Here is a 20,411-nt window from a genome sequence, read left to right as displayed (position 1 = left end):
GACTCTGCCTTTCTACTCAGACATTGTTTTATGTTCAAGATTTCTATAATATTTTATGGTTGTCAAACAGTTCCGCGTAGAAGTAACACAACAGAAGTGCCTACTCTAGATGATTCCAATTGCTTTTCGTTACCAGATATTCCCTCCCTACTCCCTAGTCACTATGCTTTTTTTTTTTTTCTCTTCCGCGTTCAAACTATATATCATAATTGAGAATGTCCCGACCTAGCTTGCATGAATCTACTTTTTTTTTTTTTTTTTTTTAATTAATTTTTGCTGCCTGTTCACATATACGCTTGCTATATATAGGAGCATCCTTAGCTCACTTTTACTCACTAAATCTTCAGGTTTTCAATATTTCATTTTCAAATAGCTTTGAAACGAAAGTACCGCTCTTGCTTCAAGTCATCAGCCATGACCATCTCAAAGGCTTTAATTGCTTCCATTCTCATTTCTATTCTCGTCATCCATCTTGTTGAAGCTGATCAGATGGTAAACTTAATTTTAGCAATCTTTCCTCTTCCTATTATTTTCAAAAATAAACATGCATGAAGCCTAGCTAGCACTTTCTTTCTAACACGACAATGTGTTGTTGAGTTATGCAGGTGAACGCAGATACAACAAAGGGTTCTCCCAGTAAAAAAATAGGTGAGTTTTATCTTCTTCCATCACTATATATGTTACATATATGATACTGTTTGATCGAATAATCATAGTTGGCTAATTAAGGTTTTGAATTATATGTTATGCTTTTCAGATTGTGGAGCAGCATGTAGTGCAAGGTGTCAGTTATCGTCTAGGCCAAACCTGTGCAAGAGGGCATGTGGGACTTGCTGTGCTCGATGCAGCTGCGTTCCTCCGGGCACTTCCGGCAACCGTGATGTATGCCCCTGCTACGCTACCATGATCACCCGTGGTGGCCAACTCAAGTGCCCTTGAAAATATATCTCAGACTTGGTTGCGTTAGTCTTATAAGAGAAGAATGGATGAGAAGTGTCTTTAAAAATAAATTGGCGTACTAAATAGATGCATATCACTTTGTATAAAAGCTATTAAAAGAATGATTTTATTAATTTTTCTTTTTGAAAAAAGAGTTGTTGTAACTTGTAATTGAGTTGAATAACAATCATAGTTGTTATTTGTTATTAATAAAATGACAGTATTTTTTGTTATCCTTTTACTTTAAATGAACAATGAATTTTCAACTCTCTCTCTCTCATTTGGTAACTTTGGTTTGGTGTTAGGGAAATAGTTCAAGAAGCCTCAAGGAATGAATAAATAATCAGTCTATGATAAAATCGATAACAAAAACATATAAATTCACGCTGGAAGATTCAGAGCTGATCGAGGCCGTGATATTGTCATATTGGTTAAACTGTGAGCCAGCCAAAATATTAGATTAGACTATCCTTGTTTAAGAATGTAAAAAATGGTTGGAATTGTGCACTGTACACATTAAGATATAAACATATGTCTAAAACTAAACAAGTATCCGCATAATTTTAACGTATCCAATATATTAGTACACTGCACACAAGCCGTCTCATGTGAAAGCTATAGTTCAAAATAGAGTTTTGTGTGGCTAAAGGAAGAGAACTCCTTTTTTCTGTTTTTGAGTGTTTAGGTGCATGGTGGTCCTAGCTAAGCTGGCTTGTTGCTGAGCTTTGGTTTTTCACTATTTGTTTGCAGCTTTGCTGTCTTTTGTACTGTTGATTTTGTGTTTTCTCTTTCTTTAAAAATAGGAATCCTCCTCAACAGCATTAGCAAGAAAAGTTTGATTTTACGTCTTAAAAATCTACTTTATTTATTTTACCAACTCATTTTACATCTTAGTTTTTATTTTTACTTGTAACTTAATAAAATAATATAAATTACTTAATAAAATAATATATAAAAAAACTAATTTTTCTCTCTTCTCCCATCTCACTCTTTCCTCTCTCCAGCAGCAACCACTAGAAAGATTCTCACTCTTTCCTCTCACTAGAAAGATTAGCTCAGCCACCCACCAGTCCGCCACCCACCAGTCCACCACCCCACCACCACACACACCCCACAGCAGCCACCAAAAAAAAAAAAAAAACAGCAACCTGTCCCCACCACCGATACATACACCACCAGCACCACCTCTAACACCCACCCACCACCCCACCACCATGCACAACCCCCTGCAACCACCAACCAAAAAAAAAAAAAACAAAAACAAAAACAAAAACCCCAACAACCTAGTCCCCACCATCGATACACACCACCACCTCTAACACACAAAAACCCACGATCACCGATCTACCCAAAGCATACTCAACCACTGATCAACACAAAGCAAGGTCAGACCTCCACCAAGTCGACCCACACCCTCCACCATGCCGATCCACAAACCCACTCCCTCCACCTCACCACCACAGCAACACCCCATAACCACGGCAACAACCCCCCTCACCACCATGACAGGGACGGAGCCAGGACTTGGAGTTAGGGGGGTGGTTTTGCTGCTAGTTGTGTGCAGTGGTTTCGGTCATCTACTACTAAGGATTTTTGTTTAAAAATTTTTAAATGACCAAGTTGCTTGTTTTGGGTAAAATAGATTGATTGGGCTTAACTTTTTTAGTTTTACTATTGGTGATTTTTGTTATTAGGCTAATTTTTTTGGGCTTGTATATTTTGTTTTATATTTAATCTATTAATTTTTTATGTCCTTAATTTAAAAGGTGAAAAATACTGAAACTGCAAAATTTTTACAAATTACTAATGTGATGAATAGTTATTAATAAGTAAAAAGTAATGCAAGTGTACGAACCAATAAAAATTTGTTACCTCAATAGTTTGTATAAACATTGTAAAAATTTTTACAAATTGCTAATATGGTGAATAGTTATTAATAAGTAAAAAGTGATGCAAGTGTACGAACCAATAAGAATTTGTTACCTCAATAGTTTGTATAAACATTGTAAAAATGTTTGTGGCTATAACATTACTTTCAAAAGAATTGATGGCATTATTAAGGGGGGCAAAGTATAATTTTATTGAACAAAATTGCTAAAGTTAATACCTATTAATATAGTAATATTAAAAATAAAAAAAAGTTAGGGGGGCCATTGCCCCCCTTAGTCCAATAATAGCTCCGTCAATGCACCACGGCAGCACCATATGCACAGAAACCCACAAAAAAAAATCCACACAAAACTCACAAGCACCGAGCAAGTAAAAAGAGAGAGAGAGAGAGAACAATAAATAAATGAATACAATAATATATTTCGGTTTACAAACTCGTGAACAGTAGGTTTTAAATATAAGGGCACGTTTGGTAGACTGTAATAGACACTGTAATGTAATAGATATTCCTATGGCATAACTATTCGATTGTTTGGTTATGTTTTTATTACAATGAATAGTTATTCCTTATGAATAGCTATTCTTCAAAATGAAAAATAACTATTCCTTATCAAAAGTACTGAATATCTATTTATTCATCTTATGTAATAACTTTACAAAAAAAATTTCCTAAATAGCCATTAATTGCCACATCTTCAAAAGGAAAAAAAAAAAAAAAAAATTCCTTGTTGTTAATTATTAGCTCTATTTCAAACACCCTAAAATAAGTGTATTTTAAGAAATTTGACTTAAAATTGATTTAATTACAGCTTCTTTTTATACTCTACTAAATTGTGAATGCATATTCAGGATTTTATTCCTAAATGGTCATCAAACTAATGAATAGTAATACTTATTACATTTCAACTTAATGTATTCCTTGTAATACTTATTCCTATTCCCATGTAATAATCATTACAATGTACCAAACGTACCCTAAGTAACTACTATTCACAAGTTGTAAAATTTTTAGAATTTGCATTCCCAAATAGAGCATGTTTTTAGGTTCTCAGCAGCTAAAATAACAACTAGGGGTGTTTTACACCCCGGATGCCAATGCTCTAAAGCATGACACCAATAGATATTTTTAGGGGCAATTATTTTTAACAAAATTGTACTGAAAGACCGAATTGAATAAATTTAAAATTTGGAGGACTCAATTGAACAAAAATAAAGTTAGAAGGCTGAAATGAATTTTAACTAACTTAAAGGGTGCAATTTGCATTTTAGCTATATTTTAATGCCAATTTTACTGTGTTATTTGGAAAAGAGTACTATTTATTATACACTTAATGTTTTACACAGATTTACACACATCATTAAAAACAACAAATACAATGCTTTTAGTGTCTTGGCTAACTTTTACACTAATTAAATCTATTAAAAATATTTTTTAAAAATCACTAGGTATATAAGTATATTCCATATATGGACAGTGGGTAAATAATTCTCCACCAATTAGGCTGACTAGAAATACAATCTCATGGAAAATGTACTCTCGAAATACCATAAATGCGTACTCCCTCCTCTCACATGAATGGTGGGTCCCACTAATTAAATTCATGGTAAGACCCACCAATTATGTCAGAGGAGGGAGTACGCATTTATTCTACTCCGGGAGTACCTAATAATTTTCCCAAGCGCATAACATCTTAGCCCAATTTGTTCTGCTAAAAGCTGATGTAAGAATGATTCTCCTAGATTATCATTTGTAAACTTCTTAAATAAAAAAAAGAAAAGAAAAGAAAAAGATTATCCAATGTAAATTTCATGATGAAACGGTTTTCACGTCATTTCCAAACTCTTTGAGTCAACCCTACAATCCATTTTATCATTAAATGAGAATTTTTTTTTTTTTTTTAACAATTTGCATTACGAGAAATTATTCATTCTTATTGAAAGACTCTCCCTTCCTCTCTCAGAGAGTGTGAGTCCTACCTTCTCTCTTTTCTCACAAAGGGTGTTGACCCCTATGTACATTGTACAACCTACGGTAAGGAGCCCACACCCCCTTATGAGAGGAGGTAAGAGTGAATAATTTCTCAAAATATGATATTAGCTATAACAACTTTTAAAATATTTATATTAAAAAATGTAGTACCCAAGCACTATTTTAATTAATTTTTCCATTAATGTAAAACTAATGCAATTTTATAAGTGCACCTTTGCCTGTGTTATATATATTAGTTAAAAATGAAGATTCAAGTTTAAGTGATAATCTAGTAAAAGTCGTATTTTAGGCTGTATTTGTTTTAGTGTAAAATATTTTTCGGGTGTAAAATATTTTCAGGTGAAAATATTTTCGGGAAAAGAAAATATTTTCAAGTGTTTAGTTGCATTTTAAAAATTATATTAGGAAACAATTTTCAGTGTTTGGTAATATTCTGAAAATGTTATTTTCCTACAAATCTTTCACACTTTCTCAGCCATTTTCTCAGCTTCCAACCAAATTTTATATCAGAAAATCCACCAGCACCCACAAAAAATCCACCACTATCCACACACCAACACCCACAGATAATATGCCACTATCCACACAAAACCCACCACCACACAACACAGAAACCACCAAAATGCCACCACCCACACCACCACAACAACAACAAAAAAATCAGAGATCAAAGAGATTAAGCAGATCAACGAGAGAGTGATTGGCGAGAAAGCAGATTGGCGACAATCCAAGTAAGGGTTTGTGAGTGGCAAACCATTGAGAATCGAGCTTCTAGACGGCCCTGATTTCGAAACTAGTTTGGTCAAGCAAGAGTGACGAGGCGGTGTCGGGGTTGGAGATCTGGATTATGATAATCAGAGGATTGCCGGGACGGTACACGTCCTTGTCCGGTTGGATTTTGAGAGTGTGAACTCGTTGACGGAACTTGGACTCAGCGGTGGTGGTGTTCGGTGGATTTCGGTTCAAAAGGGAGAGGGAGATCGAGTGGATCAAACTAAGAAATGGAAAAGGGAAACTCATCGTGGGTGGAGAGGATTGGCTACGTGAGGGAGAGGATCGGCTGCGTTTGGCGTGAGGGAGATGGTGGAGCTCGGTGTGAGTGAGTTTGGAGAGTACTTGCTGCTGTGAGGAGTGCGTGTGAGAAAAGCTCAAAGAGAGTAATGTGAGGAATGTAAATGGTTTGAAGTGAAAATGAAAACGGAAAATATTTTACGCCTTGGGTCCCTTATTTTACGGTCAACACTGAAAATATTTTAAGTTTGACCCAATTTTCAGTAACAACCAAACACACACTTTTACGGAAAAGAATTTCCGAAATTGTTTTGAAGCCAAAAAAAACGGACCCTTAGTGTTTGATGTCTCAAGTTTGAACTCCACATCCTCCCCTCCTCATTGTCTATCTCTTAAAGAAAGTAAAAGTGATGCATCGAACTATAAATAGGAGAACTAAACATGAAAATTGAGTTATTGAATTTGAGATAAGGTGTTCCGTTGTGTTAAATCTAGACGAGATTATATGATTTATACATTATGAATCGACTTTATGTATCATCTTCTTTTATTTATTTAAGTAAAATTTATAATTATTGAATTTTTTTTTATATAAATAATATAAATATTGAATCTCGGCAAACTATGCTTCTACTCATATAATTGATTGTCACCTAGTGATTACTTGCTTGAGTTTGGCTCACGGCTACTTACAAAGTTGACTCATTACCATCATACTTATTAGAAATTTAAAATGGGTTGTCTACCACTGTGCACCATTAACGTAATAGTCATTCTATAAGTATAAAGTTTTTATGTGAGGAGGACAAGAAATGAGGTTTAAGACTCTGAAAATTTTTTTTACACACATATACACTTAAACTAAGTTAAAATAGAATTTCTATCTTCCAAAAAAAAAAAAAAGTAATTGCATCGAGTGCAACCATCTCAGTCCATGATGTGATTACACGTAGGCAAATAATAAATTTTTTTTTTTTATGATCAATAATAATAATAATAATACAAGGAATCAGTACGATATATATCACATTCAAAATGTGGGTCCAAAGTTCATTAATTATTTTAATTTTGTTGGTGGAACGTCCTCCAAGAATCAAAACATGTATCCAACCTACTACTTGATTGGTTTGATTCCTGTGAGACCTTCTAATTTCCCTTTAATAGGAATAAATAATTTTAAAACCTAATCATTTAGTAGTTGATAGGATAGGAAAAATTATACTGTCTTCTGGTGGGTTATGTTACTTATCCACCATTCCACTAACTCGCATTTGTTTAAAATTGTTGAGTCAGTAATAAGTTTCAGTTAAATTTTTTTTTTTTTTTTAACTAAGTAATTTTAAATAGGTGGGAGTTTTTTAGTGGAATGATGGATCATGTCACTTGTTCATCATGAGGACTTTATAATTTCTAGTAAGATAAGCCACAGGAATCGATTAATATTACATTTCATAATAATAAATTTTTATTTTCATATTGATTTTAAGATAAGTGATATGTATATGCATACCAAATAGTGGAAAATGACAAAATGTTTTCATTTAAGGTTGCAAACGGATGAGAAAATGATTTAGTTTTTTTTTTTTTTTAGAATAATCCATTTCCAACAGATATTTTCTATAAAAATTGAAAGTAATAATAGATAGATTTACGTCTATGATCTTTGCTTAGTGATGAATATTACTCATTTATTTCATAATTTGAAAAGTACAACAACGATAGGAGGAGAGGTGATTCAAATTAACACTAACTCTTCTAATTACCTTACCAAGTTGGGTGTTGACTGAAATCCAAGAATATCACATAAAGCATCTCTGTGGTCTTTTTCCAAATTGGGAGAGAAAAAGACCCTGGATTTGGCCTCACTGATGGTCTGCCCCGATTGATTAAAAAAATCATCCAATACTTCTCTAATTGTTACACAATTTTCGGGGTTTGCCTTCGCAAACAAAACCAGATCGTCTGCCCGAACACATCACAATCGCTATATATGAGTGAGGCTTTATTCTATCCGAACACATCACAATCGCTTTCTACGAAGGAAATAGAACTCTCACAACTCACAAGTCACGAACACATCACCATAGCCTGTTTGTACAAAACGTTAATTTCTGATTCTCTGTTTCATTAATTTGCTGCACGTGTGGACATGCAATGGGGTTGTCACGTGTGTACGTTCAACGTTTTTTTCTCTCTCTCTCTCTCTCTCTCTCTCTACTATGATGTATATGGAACTAAATATATATATATATATAAGACTGAGATTCAAGTTGAATTTTTTGGAAATTAATAGACAAGTATAAAATGATTCGTATGAAGTTAGTATAATTTTTCCTGTTTAGCCTAATAAAATACAAACATTATCAAAATAAATTTAAAGAAAAAAATCGCAGAGCCCCAAATATAAACATGATATTTAGGTTGAAGTGAATTTTGCAACAAAAACTCCTATATATATTTATTACATTTATCAATTTATAATGCAAAATGAATTAAAAACTGTAGCTATAAATAACTGTAGGGTGGTAGATGATGGAGATATTTGACCAGTTAGATAAGGGAAATATTTGTTGCACACAAAACTGTTTTACATTGTCCAAAAAAACAACTGAATATACAGTTACAAAATTATTAATCTCAAGAGGAATAAACTCCATCCAAACTAAAAATTAAAAAAATAAAAACTTTACTCTCTTAACTAAAACATGTATTATAACATTGTCTTGTATATAAGTATGAGAAAATAACAAACTCTAAGGAGAGTTTATAGATCTTATTAATTTATTTGAAAGGTTGAATACAGTCATACAGACAATGCTTTAAATCTGAACTCTCTCTTCTTTTCTTTTCTTTTTTTTTTTTTTCTTTTTTTTCTTTTTTGAATTCTTTATAGGAATACTAAAATTTTTTACTTTATTAATTAATTGAGCAGTCTTTTTTTTTTTAATATCAATTGAGCTCGCAGTTTAAGTTACATTCCCATATTATTTAAACGTGATCAGTTGATCCCTTTACTGCTTTTAAAATGGCAAAAGAAAAACCTTTTTCCGTAATAGTATAGACTATAGAGTTCTCCTAATAAGACAGAGTCAAATTACTATCCGACTCTGCCTTTCTAATCAAATATTGTTTTAGCTTCAAGATTTAGATATTTTTATGGTTGTGAAACAGTTCCACGTAGATCAAAAGGGGCACGTTAAACTTAAAAGATAAAACTATGCGCTGGCTTACTCGAGCCACCTGGAATTGAAAACACCTTTCTAGAAGTAATACAACAAATGTGCCGACTCTCTGTCCCTACTCCCTAGATCTAGATGAATCCAAATGCTTTTCCTTGTAACTTAGCTTTTTGTCGTTTAGCTCTTTTTTTTTTTTTTTTTTTTTAAGTATAATTATATATTAAAACAATTTCAGCAAAAAAAAAAAAAATTCAACAAAAAATTAAATAAGACCAACACGTTTTTTTTTTTCCTTTTAAATCTGGATAGTATTAATGAACATAATCAACAACAACAAAATTAAGAAGATTATGGGGTTGTTTAGTACCCACTTTTAAACAACAGTTTTCAGTATTTAAATAATAATAATGCATCTGACACATATTTCTATAACACTCAAATACGTATTTTCACAATACTTAAACACTGCTACAAAGTGGATCATAGCCTCACATATAGTATAGACCCCGTTATCATAAAACCAAAGCAAATATAAGACCGCAGTACATAATATCATGATATATCATGATGTGGAGCTAGAACTTTTTTGACTAAGCCATCATCACACTAGTTTACTTAACGAAAATAGTGACTCATTTGGAATTTGGCTGACATAGGTTCTAAACCGACATGTAACAATTAAAAATATCCTGCTTGCATGCACCTACATTTTTTGTTTATTCATTAATTCTTCCTGCTAAACCCATATACGCTTGCTATAAATAGGAGCATCCTTACCTCACTTCTATGCACTAAATCTTCAGGTTTTCAACTTTTCAATTTCAACTAGCTAGCGTGGAAACGAAAGTAGCTCTAGCTATAAGTCATCAGCCATGGCCATCTCAAAGGCTTTAATTGCTTCTGTTCTCATTTCTCTTCTCGTTATCCATCTCGTTGAAGCTGATCAGATGGTAAACTTTATTTTATTTAGCGATCATCTAAGACCTCACACTGTCTCTTTCCTCTTCCTATTGTTTTCAAAAATAAACGTGAAGCCTATCGACCACTTTCTTAATTTCTAACACGATAATATGTTGTTGAGTTATGCAGGTGAACACAGATGCAGCAAAGAAAAAAATAGGTGATTTTTATCTTCTTCCATCACTATGTTACATATGTGATACTGTTTGATCGAATAATCATATATAGTTGGCTAATTAACGTTTTGAATTATATATATATATATATATATACATATACATATATATGTGTGTGTGTGTGTTATACTTATACAGATTGTGGAGCAGCATGTAGTGCGAGGTGTCAGTTATCGTCTAGGCCGAACCTGTGCAAGAGGGCATGTGGGACTTGCTGTTCTCGCTGCAGCTGTGTTCCTCCAGGCACTTCCGGCAACCGTGATGTATGCCCCTGCTACGCCACCATGACCACCCGTGGTGGCAAACTCAAGTGCCCTTGAAAATATATATCACATCAGCCTTAATTGGCTGCATGTGTTGGCATATATTGTAAGAGAAGAATGGATGAGAGGTCTCATTGAAAATAAAGTTGTGTACTAATTGATATAGATGCATATATCACTTTGTATAAAAGCTATTAAAAGAATGGTTTTATTATTTTCTTTTTTATATGAAAAAAGAAGGGTTATTGTAAGTTGAATAACAATTAGAGTTGCTATTTGTTTATTATTAATAAAATGACTGTTTTGTTTTAAGCTTTACGTTAAATGAATAATGAATTTTCAACTCTCTCTCTCTCTCTCTCTCTAGCCTCAACGAATAAATAAACAATCAGTCCATGATAAAATCGACAACAAAAACAAATGAATTCATGCTGAAAAGTAAAGCTGAGGCTGTGACTGTGATATTTGTTAAGCTGTGAGCCAGACAGGATATTAGATTAGACTATTCTTGTGTAAGAACGTAAAAAATACAGTTCAAAATAGAATTTTGTGTGGCTAAAGGAAGAACATTCCTCTTTTTTTTTTCTTTTTTTTTTCTTTTTTTTTTGAGAAGAATTTTCTTTTTTTTTTTTGAGAGAGAGAGATTAGGTAGTGGTGGTAGCTAATAAGCTGGCTCTTGTCGCTGAGCTTTGGTTGTTCTCTATTTGCTTGCAGCTCTGCTGCTTTTTGTACCGTTGATATTGTGTTTTCTCTTTCTTAAAAAAAGGATATATTTTTACCTAAAAAAAGGGATATATTTTGAAAAAAAAATAATAATAATGAAGGGTTGCATTCTCTACCAATTAGGCTGCAGAACACAAGCCCATAACATCACACACAAAAAATAATAAATAAATAAAATAAAAAATAAAGAGAGGATAATCCAATGTAAAATTCATGATGAAACGGTTTTCACACATTTTCTTAAATCTTGGGCTCCTGTTGCTTTTAGCCTTTTACGAGACTTTTGGTGATGCTCAAATATCAGGCCTTTTAAGTAGCGGTAAAATTGATTCTCAAAATAAAAAAAATAATAATAAAAATAGTAGCAGCAGGATGATAATTCTTAACCGTTTGATTAATATAGAGAAGGAAATTATCAATAGCTGTTGGGTTATAAATTTGAACACGATTCAATTAACTAATTATTCGAGAATTGATTAATCATGCAAATATCCAATTAAGTTCGTGAAAAGCACAATCACATTGCTAAAATTAATTACATGCATGCATCAGAAAGTAAATTTCAAGTACATGACGATATGGTGATGATACGCAGAACCCTAACGGTCGGTTTAAAGCCAACCACCAACTTGCATAATTCACTATAAAAATTACATGAATCCTGACTTAGACATTACAATAAACATGCTTGTAATTTTCGTAATAATCACAACATTATCCTTGAAGACAGACATTAAGGGCTTGTTTGGTATGTGTATTTAAATAATAATTTTTATTTTTTTTTTAAATACGTATAATGTTATTTAAAAACTGAAAATATATATTTAAAATAATGTATCAAACAGAACTTAAGTGGTTAGAAATGGACAAAGCTAATAAATTCAAAATTGAATCTGGGAAAACTAATCCGATTAACTTCGACGAGTTTGTGGCTCTGATACATCATATAATTGAGTATGATAGATTGATTGTGATCTAGTGACTTAGTAATAGTAAGTTCGTACTTGAGCTTGGGTCACCTACCCTGTTCGCAAAGTTGACTCATTTATTATTTCATTATATTTATATACTTATACAGGCTATTTACAATGGGTAGTCCAAGTTTGACTCGTTTTGGATAATGATCAGTCATGTCTACCTGGCATGATCTGGTTTCCATAAGTATGAAAAAGAAAAAGAAAAAACATATAACCTAGTACAATATTTTAATTTTTCAGGTGGAACAGCTTCCATGAATTAAAAACATCCACCATACTCTTAATAAATAAATAAACTCCACCCTACTGCTTGATTGGCTTGATTCCTGTGAGCTCATCTAATGATTCTGATTGCCCTTTAATAGAAAGATATATTTTTAAAACCTAATCATTTAGTAGTCGGTAAGATGGGCCATATGAAATAGGAGTCGATTAATATTACATTTCATAATAATTATAATTATAATAATGTTTTGTTTTCTTATTGCTTTAAAGTGATTCATATCATTATTTTAAATTAGAGGAAACATTATTAATTTCCCATATTAAATATGGGAAAACATTTTTTTGTTCATTTTTTCTGATTGCTTACACTGTTACACAGTTAAAAATGAGTTTTTTTTTTTAATATTTATTATTATTATTTAATATAAGGCTATGGCATTGAGGCATTGAACTATAAAGCTCTTAGCTCTTGACAATGATTATCAATTATGCTAAATAGAACTCACGCTTTTGTTTTTAAGTTATTAACTATTATACAAATCAATGGAATTGGTAAAGAAAAATTAAATCAATCATATTACAAAAATTGTCTTTTTAGAGTTTCAAACAATGCCCCTTTTCCAATTAAGGAGAACAAAATGTTTTATATTCTAAAGCCAGACCATAGGAATAAAAAAAAGAACCATGAATTAAAGATTTTTTTTATTAAAAAAAACGTTGAACTAAAGTGATCATTCTTATGGTTTATTTGGATACCGTTTATTTTGTTGAAATTGAAAATTTATTGTTGAAAGTACTATAGATAAATGTAAAAATTAGTTGAAATAGTACAGTAAAAACTATGAATAGTATCAAAAAGCACAATAAAATCAATAAATAATTACAAAAATAAACCAAATAGTAAAATAATTTTAATTTTCAATGTTTCCAAACGCATGCTTAATAATAGTTACTAGTATTACATTGCATCATCATCAACCATCTATAATTGATGTCCTTTTTCTTTTTGATTTTTTATTGTGACATGGCCTAAACAGGGACCAAATTTAATATAATTTCAACATGCTGGCAATTTGGTATTCGCTCCATGAATCAAGATGAATACAGCTGTAGTGCGGCTTTGTACAGTTGTTTTTGTTTTTGTTTTTTTGTTTGATAATTATGTAGTTAAAGATGATGAGATTTCAATATTGAATAGTATTTTGAAAACACTATAAAGTATTAACTATCAACCACAAGTGGCACGAACTCATCACCAACGCTCTTTACGACAAAGGAACTCTCACAGTCACCACTCACCACCTTCTGAAAAGATCCCACTAGTTCCCTTGGTACTAGAAAAAAAAAAAAAAAAAAAATCACCCACATTTTAAATTTATTTATGAAATATATCATATATGGGAGTATGGGACAAAACAAGATGAGAATTAGACTCACGTTGAATTTGTTGGAAATTAATACACAACTATAATTGATTTGTATGAACTATATATGTGTTGTGCTTTATAGAGCTTATTTGTGTTTAGTTCGAATTATGACTCGATCTGAAATAATATTGTTACAATTTTTTAATTGGAGATTTTTTGAGGCTTAGTCTACGGAGGAGCGAAAGCTTGGCCCATTTTGTAGCCCATTGCGAATCCTGTATGCAAGATAGAAAAACTGTTGTTTTGAATATTAGGGTTTCTTATTGTTTTTTGTGAGAAAATTGTACTGTCACATTTTGTACTTTTCCTTAAGAATAGTGAAATTTCTGTAACTCCATAGACGTAGGCAAATTGTTGAACCACGTAAATACTATCTTGTGTAATTATTTTCTTTAGTGCATATTTTTCTCTATTCTTTTGCATCTCATAGATTTAAGAATTTCGTGTATATTCTCTTCACTATGAAGTTATTAACTATGACATTTATCGATTATTTTTCTCTCTTTTGTTACAACGATAGTTGAGGATACGAGAAGTTGAACTCTATATATTTCTGTTGGAAATATTAGGAGGCTCCTGTTAATTACAAAACTCTTAACAACATTTATCAATTTAATATGTGCTTGGGAGGTGAGAAAATGTGATAAAATAGTAGAAAATATATTTTTTATAGCATTATCAAGAACACAACTAAACACTTGAAAATATTTTACAGTCAGAAAATATTTTGGGTACAAACCAAACACGGCCTTATAAATGATTGAGGTACTTGATCGGTTGGAAATACGCATGGTTTTCGTACCATAATAACAATAATGCAGTCCTAACAACTCACTGATTAGACTTCGCTTGGCGGTCCAAATTAAGAGTTGGGCAGGAGACGTTTTCTCATACAGTATTAGACTATTAGGTGACATCAGATTGTCACACACACAGAAAGACAGAATTTGGTAATTAATAGGCTTATCAAAGTCCAGCCTACAAAAATTCGGGACATGGGTTAAATTGACCTCACAAGTCACAAGCCTATATCCAAATATAGTAAGCAAAAGTTTTAGAACCAAGTTATACCAACACCCATTACGCGTCACATTTGTTTTTTATTATTAGAAAGGGCTTCCATAATGAATCATTGAGGTGGTGGGTGATTCTTCAAAATCGAATATTAGAACACATAATTCATATCAAAAGTTTTAAGATTAAAACTTTTATTTTTGTGTATTAATTACCTTTTCCAACATTAGAGTTGGAAATTTTGTCTTCTGCACCACTGAGTACTTCTCTATTAACATAATAATAATCTCAAGGAGTTGGCTAAGTAGTTCTAAAGATCTCATAATATTCATAAAATCTTGAGTTTGAAATTTCTTATCAACATCTTGGGGCCACCCTCAATAGATTTCTCTCTGTAATAACCTAGTATATGTGGAATGAAGAGACTGTATACATGTGAAGCAATAGTCAGATATTCGAAGAAGGTCTGAATACCCTTATTTATAATATATAAAAAAACATATTTAATTTCTTCTATTAAAAAAAAAAATTAACTTTTTAGTACTGAATATTGACTTCACGGGCACTTGCGACATCGGTTTTGGTTATGTACTTAGCTGGAAAAAAAAAAATGGAGCATGTGCGCCCTATTGTGTATTTGTCAGTGGTAATATGAATTTAAAAATTAAGGTTAAGATAATTCTATTTTAAAATTATTAAAATCTATTAATTTTTAAGGTTGAAGTGTTGAAATTGAACGCAGTGCTTTAAATTGGGGTTGGCTTATTTTCACTACTTTTTTTAATTTGGTATGTCCTTTTGTTTTTGTGAGAGTGCTTTTTTTCTTTAGCACACAGGCCCAAGGATCCTAGGCCAAATAGTTGTAGTTTGGTGGACTGGGCTTGGTTCACCGCAGCTAAATGGGGGCTGATTACGAACCAAGTTGTGCGCAAGTCATATAAACCTCCTCAAGGCAAAAATGTGATTCCTCCTAAGTAATAAAATACCATTATAAGTGTTTTAATATCATAAAATGACCATTTACTCTTACAAAATAAGTAAAATAGATGTCCATAATATTCACAATGAGAAAGAGATTGAAATAGAATATTTAAGACTTATCTTTTATCGTATAAACATTTTAAAGAATTCCTTCACTTGGTACCCTGGGCGTACTGTCGTGGGATCCCGGGGCGTATTAGGCCTGTAAGAACCCAGAATCTCTGGTTCTCTACACTATACAATCTTTCTCCATGTTTGTTATACAATGGAGTTTTGTCATTTCCTTTTACCTCTATAGGTCCTACACAAGAACAACTATACAATGCACATATCTTCAAATAATTGTTAGTTTCTTAGATTAGGATATATATATATATATATATATATATATATATATTTGTAAGGACACGATTTGTAACGACCCATCATAATGTTGGGTTCGCATGTAAAAGGGCCCAAACAATATCATTTATAGAGCATGGGTTTGAAAGGCTAGGCCTTGATTACCAGACTGTGGGTTTTTCGTGGTGTTCATACATAGTGAAATCGTGTTCGCCCTAGGAGTCTTTCTCCAGGAGGCGGGCTGGGAGGCTCTGGTTTTTGGCCATTTTTCCCAGCCCCTTCCCAGATCGCTTACTTTTCCTTTTATACTAGCCTGCACCCCTTGTCCAACGTCCACGTGTGGGTTCGATTTTCCAAGACTGATACTTGTCCCATCAGCCCATACCCAAAGTGGTTGGGGGTGGTTGTAAAAAGCTGAAGAGTATGGCTCTGTCAAGTGCAGAGTATTAAATGACAGTAAGTGCAGCTTTCCCTTTGTCCTTGGTCGTTATACTATCAAGCGTACCCTTCTCCATTGACCTAGATATTTTAGATATTTTCCAAATTGCTCCTATACCGTTTTTTCCTTTCTCTCCAAGGAAACCTCGGATATGCCGAGGACAGAATCATCATCGGCAGTGTCTCGAGACTATTTGGACTTTTATTACCTACCTTCGGCTATAACCTTCCTCAGCTCGGGCCTTGGGCCCCAATGTAAAAATGGGCCAGGGCCTCAAATTACTGGACCCCACAATATTAATACATATACATATATGTAAGTGAATTTCATGAGAATGATTCAGCCACGAGGATCCTGGGCCCAATTCTCACAGACTTAGTGCTTTTGCACAAGACTTGTGGGATTTGGAACTCAAGTCTGAGTGGCTTTGCTTGGACAAGGACTCAGCTTTACAAGCAAGAATATATGTATTGAGCAACAAGAAGTAGTAAAGGAAGATAATATAATAAAGAAATATGCAAAATAATTGTTAGAAATTCTCAAATCAATATGAGATATTTCATTATTTTTCTTGATTGTGGATTACAAATGTGCTCACTAAGACGTGATACAAGGTTCAAATAAGCTCAAAAATTACAGACTTCGATGGCTATCCAAGCCTCTAAGACTTGCAAAATTTGAATCATTTTGAATCCAAGTATGTGTTATAGTGGCTGTTTCTGGGATACCGGGAGACATTCCTCTATTTTTCTTAAATTTTACAGAGTTCTAATAGCTCTGTTATGATATTTTTCCTACTGAAAATCCTCCCCTCTTCAACATGGGTTTTCTCTTCCTTTTATAGCGTGTTTTCTAGGGCTCCGAGGTACTAGTGATTTCTCTCTTTTGCCCCTCAGAGCTCGTGCTGTAACAGTTTCTTAGGGGCTGGTCTCTTCCCTTTTTTCTCATGGTTTTCATCTTTTAGTACTGTTTCTCTAAAAGTCACTTGCTGACTTTTCATTTCGGGGCGTCCTTGGGCAACTAGCCTTCAATCTCTCTTCCTTCAAGATTTCTCACTTTTCAGACTCAGCTGTCGGTTGTATTTCCTTGCTGTCATTATTCCCAAATAGTTGGAATCTTTTACTGTTGGGTTGAAAGTTCTCTTCCAATCGCTTCTACGTATGATTTTCTCATTCTTGGTTCCTTGTGGTACAGCTCCTTTGTTCATGAATGTTTGCTTTATATTTTCTAATTCTTTGCTGCACCACTGGGTACTTGAGAAGGACATCTCTGTTCTTCATTTCTTATATTTCGTGGTATCTCTTTTGAGCTGTCTCAATCCCACATTAGCTGTGCTGCATTACCTGAGGATCCCGGGCCTCTGGTAGCCTCTGGGTATTCCGGCCCAGTTCTTTCACTGGATTTTGCTGGATTTTTTAATGGCCTTTTTGCTGGAAATCTGAACATAAATAGGGCCTTAATGTTGATTTTTCTTGCTGCTTGAATAGGGTCTTCTTTACTTTTCATGGAATGGGCTTTCTTGTGAAATTTTGGCCTTCAACAGTTTTAAATATACAATGGCAAATAGTAGTGAGTTTTAATCTTCACATTTTATTTAGTTAGTGGGTGATGTGACAATCTCTCATTAAAACAAAAGGAGATATATTTTAAAAAAGAACTGGAGGTAAGCTAAAACCTTTAAATTATCTCTGAATTTTTTTTTTTTTTGGGATTATTTTTAAAAGTACTGGATTTGTTGACTTTATTAATTAATTGAGCAGTCTAAATTACATCCCCATATACCATATTGTTTTCTACTCATTGTTTTTTTAATGGCCAGAAAAAAAAAACTTAACTTGTCCGTAATAATATAGCTTTTCCTAATGGGATGGAGTTAAATTTACTCCGACACTCTGCCTTGCTAATCATACATTGTTTTATCTTCAAGATTCCGATATTTTTATAGCTGTAAAACAATTCCGCGTAGAAGAGTTTACCGTGGGCACATTAAAACTCTGCGCTATAGCTACCTTGAGCCACTTGGAATTGAAAACACCATCCAGGAAGCAATAAAAACAAAAGTGCCTACTCTAGATGATTCCAATTGCTTTTCCTTACCAGATACTCCCTCACTACTCACTTTGCTTTTTAATTTCTCTTCCGCGTACAAACTACATATATATGTTATAATTAAGAATGTCCTGTCCTAGCTAGCTTGCATGCACCCACATTTTATTTATTTATTTTATTAATTCTTGCTGCTTAATTAGCTCATCACATACCCTTGCTATAAATAGAAGCTTCCTTAGCTCACTTCAACTCACTAAATCTTCAGGTTTTCAATATTTCATTATCAACTAGCTTTGAAACGAAAGTAGCAAGCTCTAGCTTCAAGTCATCAGCCATGGCCATCTCAAAGGCTTTAATTGCTTCTATTCTCATTTCCATTCTCGTTTTCCATCTCGTTGAAGCTGATCAATTGGTAAATTTTTATCAATCATCTAAGACCTCATTTAGTCTCTTTCCTCTAGCTTCCTATTGTTTTCTAAAATAAACATGCATATGAAGCCTATCACTTAATTTCTAACACGATAATATATTGTTGAGTCATGCAGGTGAACACAGATGCAACAAAGGGTTCTCCCAGTAAAAAAATAGGTGAGCTTTATCTTCTTCCATCACTATATATGTTACATATATGATACTGTTTAATTGAATAATCATAGTGGGCTAATTAAAGTTTTGAATTATATGTTATACTTCTACAGATTGTGGAGCAGCATGTAGTGCAAGGTGTCAGTTATCGTCTAGGCCAAACCTGTGCAAGAGGGCATGTGGGACTTGCTGTGCTCGCTGCAACTGTGTTCCTCCAGGCACTTCCGGCAACCGTGATGTATGCCCCTGCTACGCTACCATGACCACTCATGGTGGCCAACTCAAGTGCCCTTGAAAATATATATCACATCAGCGTTGCTTGGTTGTGACTTATAAGAGAAAAATGGATGAGTGGTGGCTTTGAAAATAAAGTTGTGTACTAAATAGATGCATATCACTTTGTAAACAAGCTATTAAAAGAATGGTTGTATTTTTTTTTTTTTTTTTATGAAAAAAGAATGGTTGTAATTTAGTTGAATAACAATCATAGTTGTTATTTATTATTAATAGAATGAGTGTTATTTATTATTATTATTTTTTTACCTTTACGTTATATGAATAATGATGCTTGAACACAAACACTGTGCATTTGGTAACTTTGGTGTTGGGGAAACAGTTCTAAAAGCCTGAACGAATGAATAAGCAATCAGTCCATGATAAAAATAAAATCGATAAAAAAAGATATGAATTCCCTTTTTATATTCCTGTTGCTGAGCTTTGGTTGTTCTCTTTTTGTTAATTTGCAGCTCTGCTGCCTTTTTTTTTTCTTTTTCTTTTTTAATATTGTTGATGTTGTGTTTTCTCTATCTTAAAAAAAAAGGATATATTTTGAAAAAAATAATGAAAGGTCAAATGGGTCATCCAATTGTCCTAATAAGCTTGACGCCAATATATTTTTTAATACTAATTTTGCCGTGATATTTGGTGGGTGTTTAGATTTTTGTCTGTCAATAGAGTTGACCATAGGTCCACACAGCCCTTTAAAGAAGTTAGAACTTCGGACTCAACTCTTCCTTTATCGGGGGGAAAAGCATTAGAGATAAGGAAATTGTGGATAATTTTTGTTCATGCAAATTTAGTTAAAAATAGAGAGAAAACCAATATAGAAATTTTTTACTTGATTTGGCAACGCCTCTACATTTACGAGAACACAATATATTCATAATGTCGCCTACTTTATCAAAACCTATAATTCCATATTTAATTTTAGGAGAATTGATACCGGGTCTTGCGGCCCAAGT

At 33.0% G+C, this 20,411-nt stretch overlaps 2 protein-coding genes across 5 annotated transcripts; both read left to right on the top strand.

Annotated features, from left to right (window-relative positions):
- The first annotated feature begins 271 nt into the window (after positions 1–271).
- Positions 272–10,720, top strand: LOC126712400 (gibberellin-regulated protein 1-like). Of its 4 annotated transcripts, XM_050411715.1 has the most exons (4): positions 331–492; positions 606–648; positions 758–807; positions 10,334–10,720. In XM_050411715.1, exons 1-4 carry the CDS (start codon positions 415–417, stop codon positions 10,463–10,465), a joined length of 303 nt encoding a protein of 100 aa, XP_050267672.1. In that variant the 5' UTR covers positions 331–414; the 3' UTR covers positions 10,466–10,720. The 4 variants fall into 4 exon arrangements, with proteins under 4 accessions (XP_050267673.1, XP_050267672.1, XP_050267675.1 ...); XM_050411716.1 differs by lacking the exon at positions 10,334–10,720 and having other exon boundaries at positions 272–492; positions 758–1,172; XM_050411718.1 differs by lacking the exons at positions 606–648; positions 758–807 and adding an exon at positions 10,099–10,129 and having other exon boundaries at positions 354–492; positions 10,284–10,720.
- An 8,097-nt stretch (positions 10,721–18,817) lies between these two features.
- On the top strand, positions 18,818–19,701 carry LOC126712398 (gibberellin-regulated protein 1-like). The gene is made up of 3 exons (XM_050411713.1): positions 18,818–18,997; positions 19,131–19,173; positions 19,284–19,701. Exons 1-3 carry the CDS (start codon positions 18,920–18,922, stop codon positions 19,463–19,465), a joined length of 303 nt encoding a protein of 100 aa, XP_050267670.1. The 5' UTR covers positions 18,818–18,919; the 3' UTR covers positions 19,466–19,701.
- The last annotated feature ends 710 nt before the right edge of the window (positions 19,702–20,411 follow it).

Source organism: Quercus robur, chromosome 2 (assembly GCF_932294415.1).
Source record: "Quercus robur chromosome 2, dhQueRobu3.1, whole genome shotgun sequence".
In the NCBI taxonomy this organism is placed as follows: domain Eukaryota; kingdom Viridiplantae; phylum Streptophyta; class Magnoliopsida; order Fagales; family Fagaceae; genus Quercus; species Quercus robur.
Note: the sequence above shows the minus strand (reverse complement) of the source record. Positions and strands in the feature narration are given on the sequence as shown.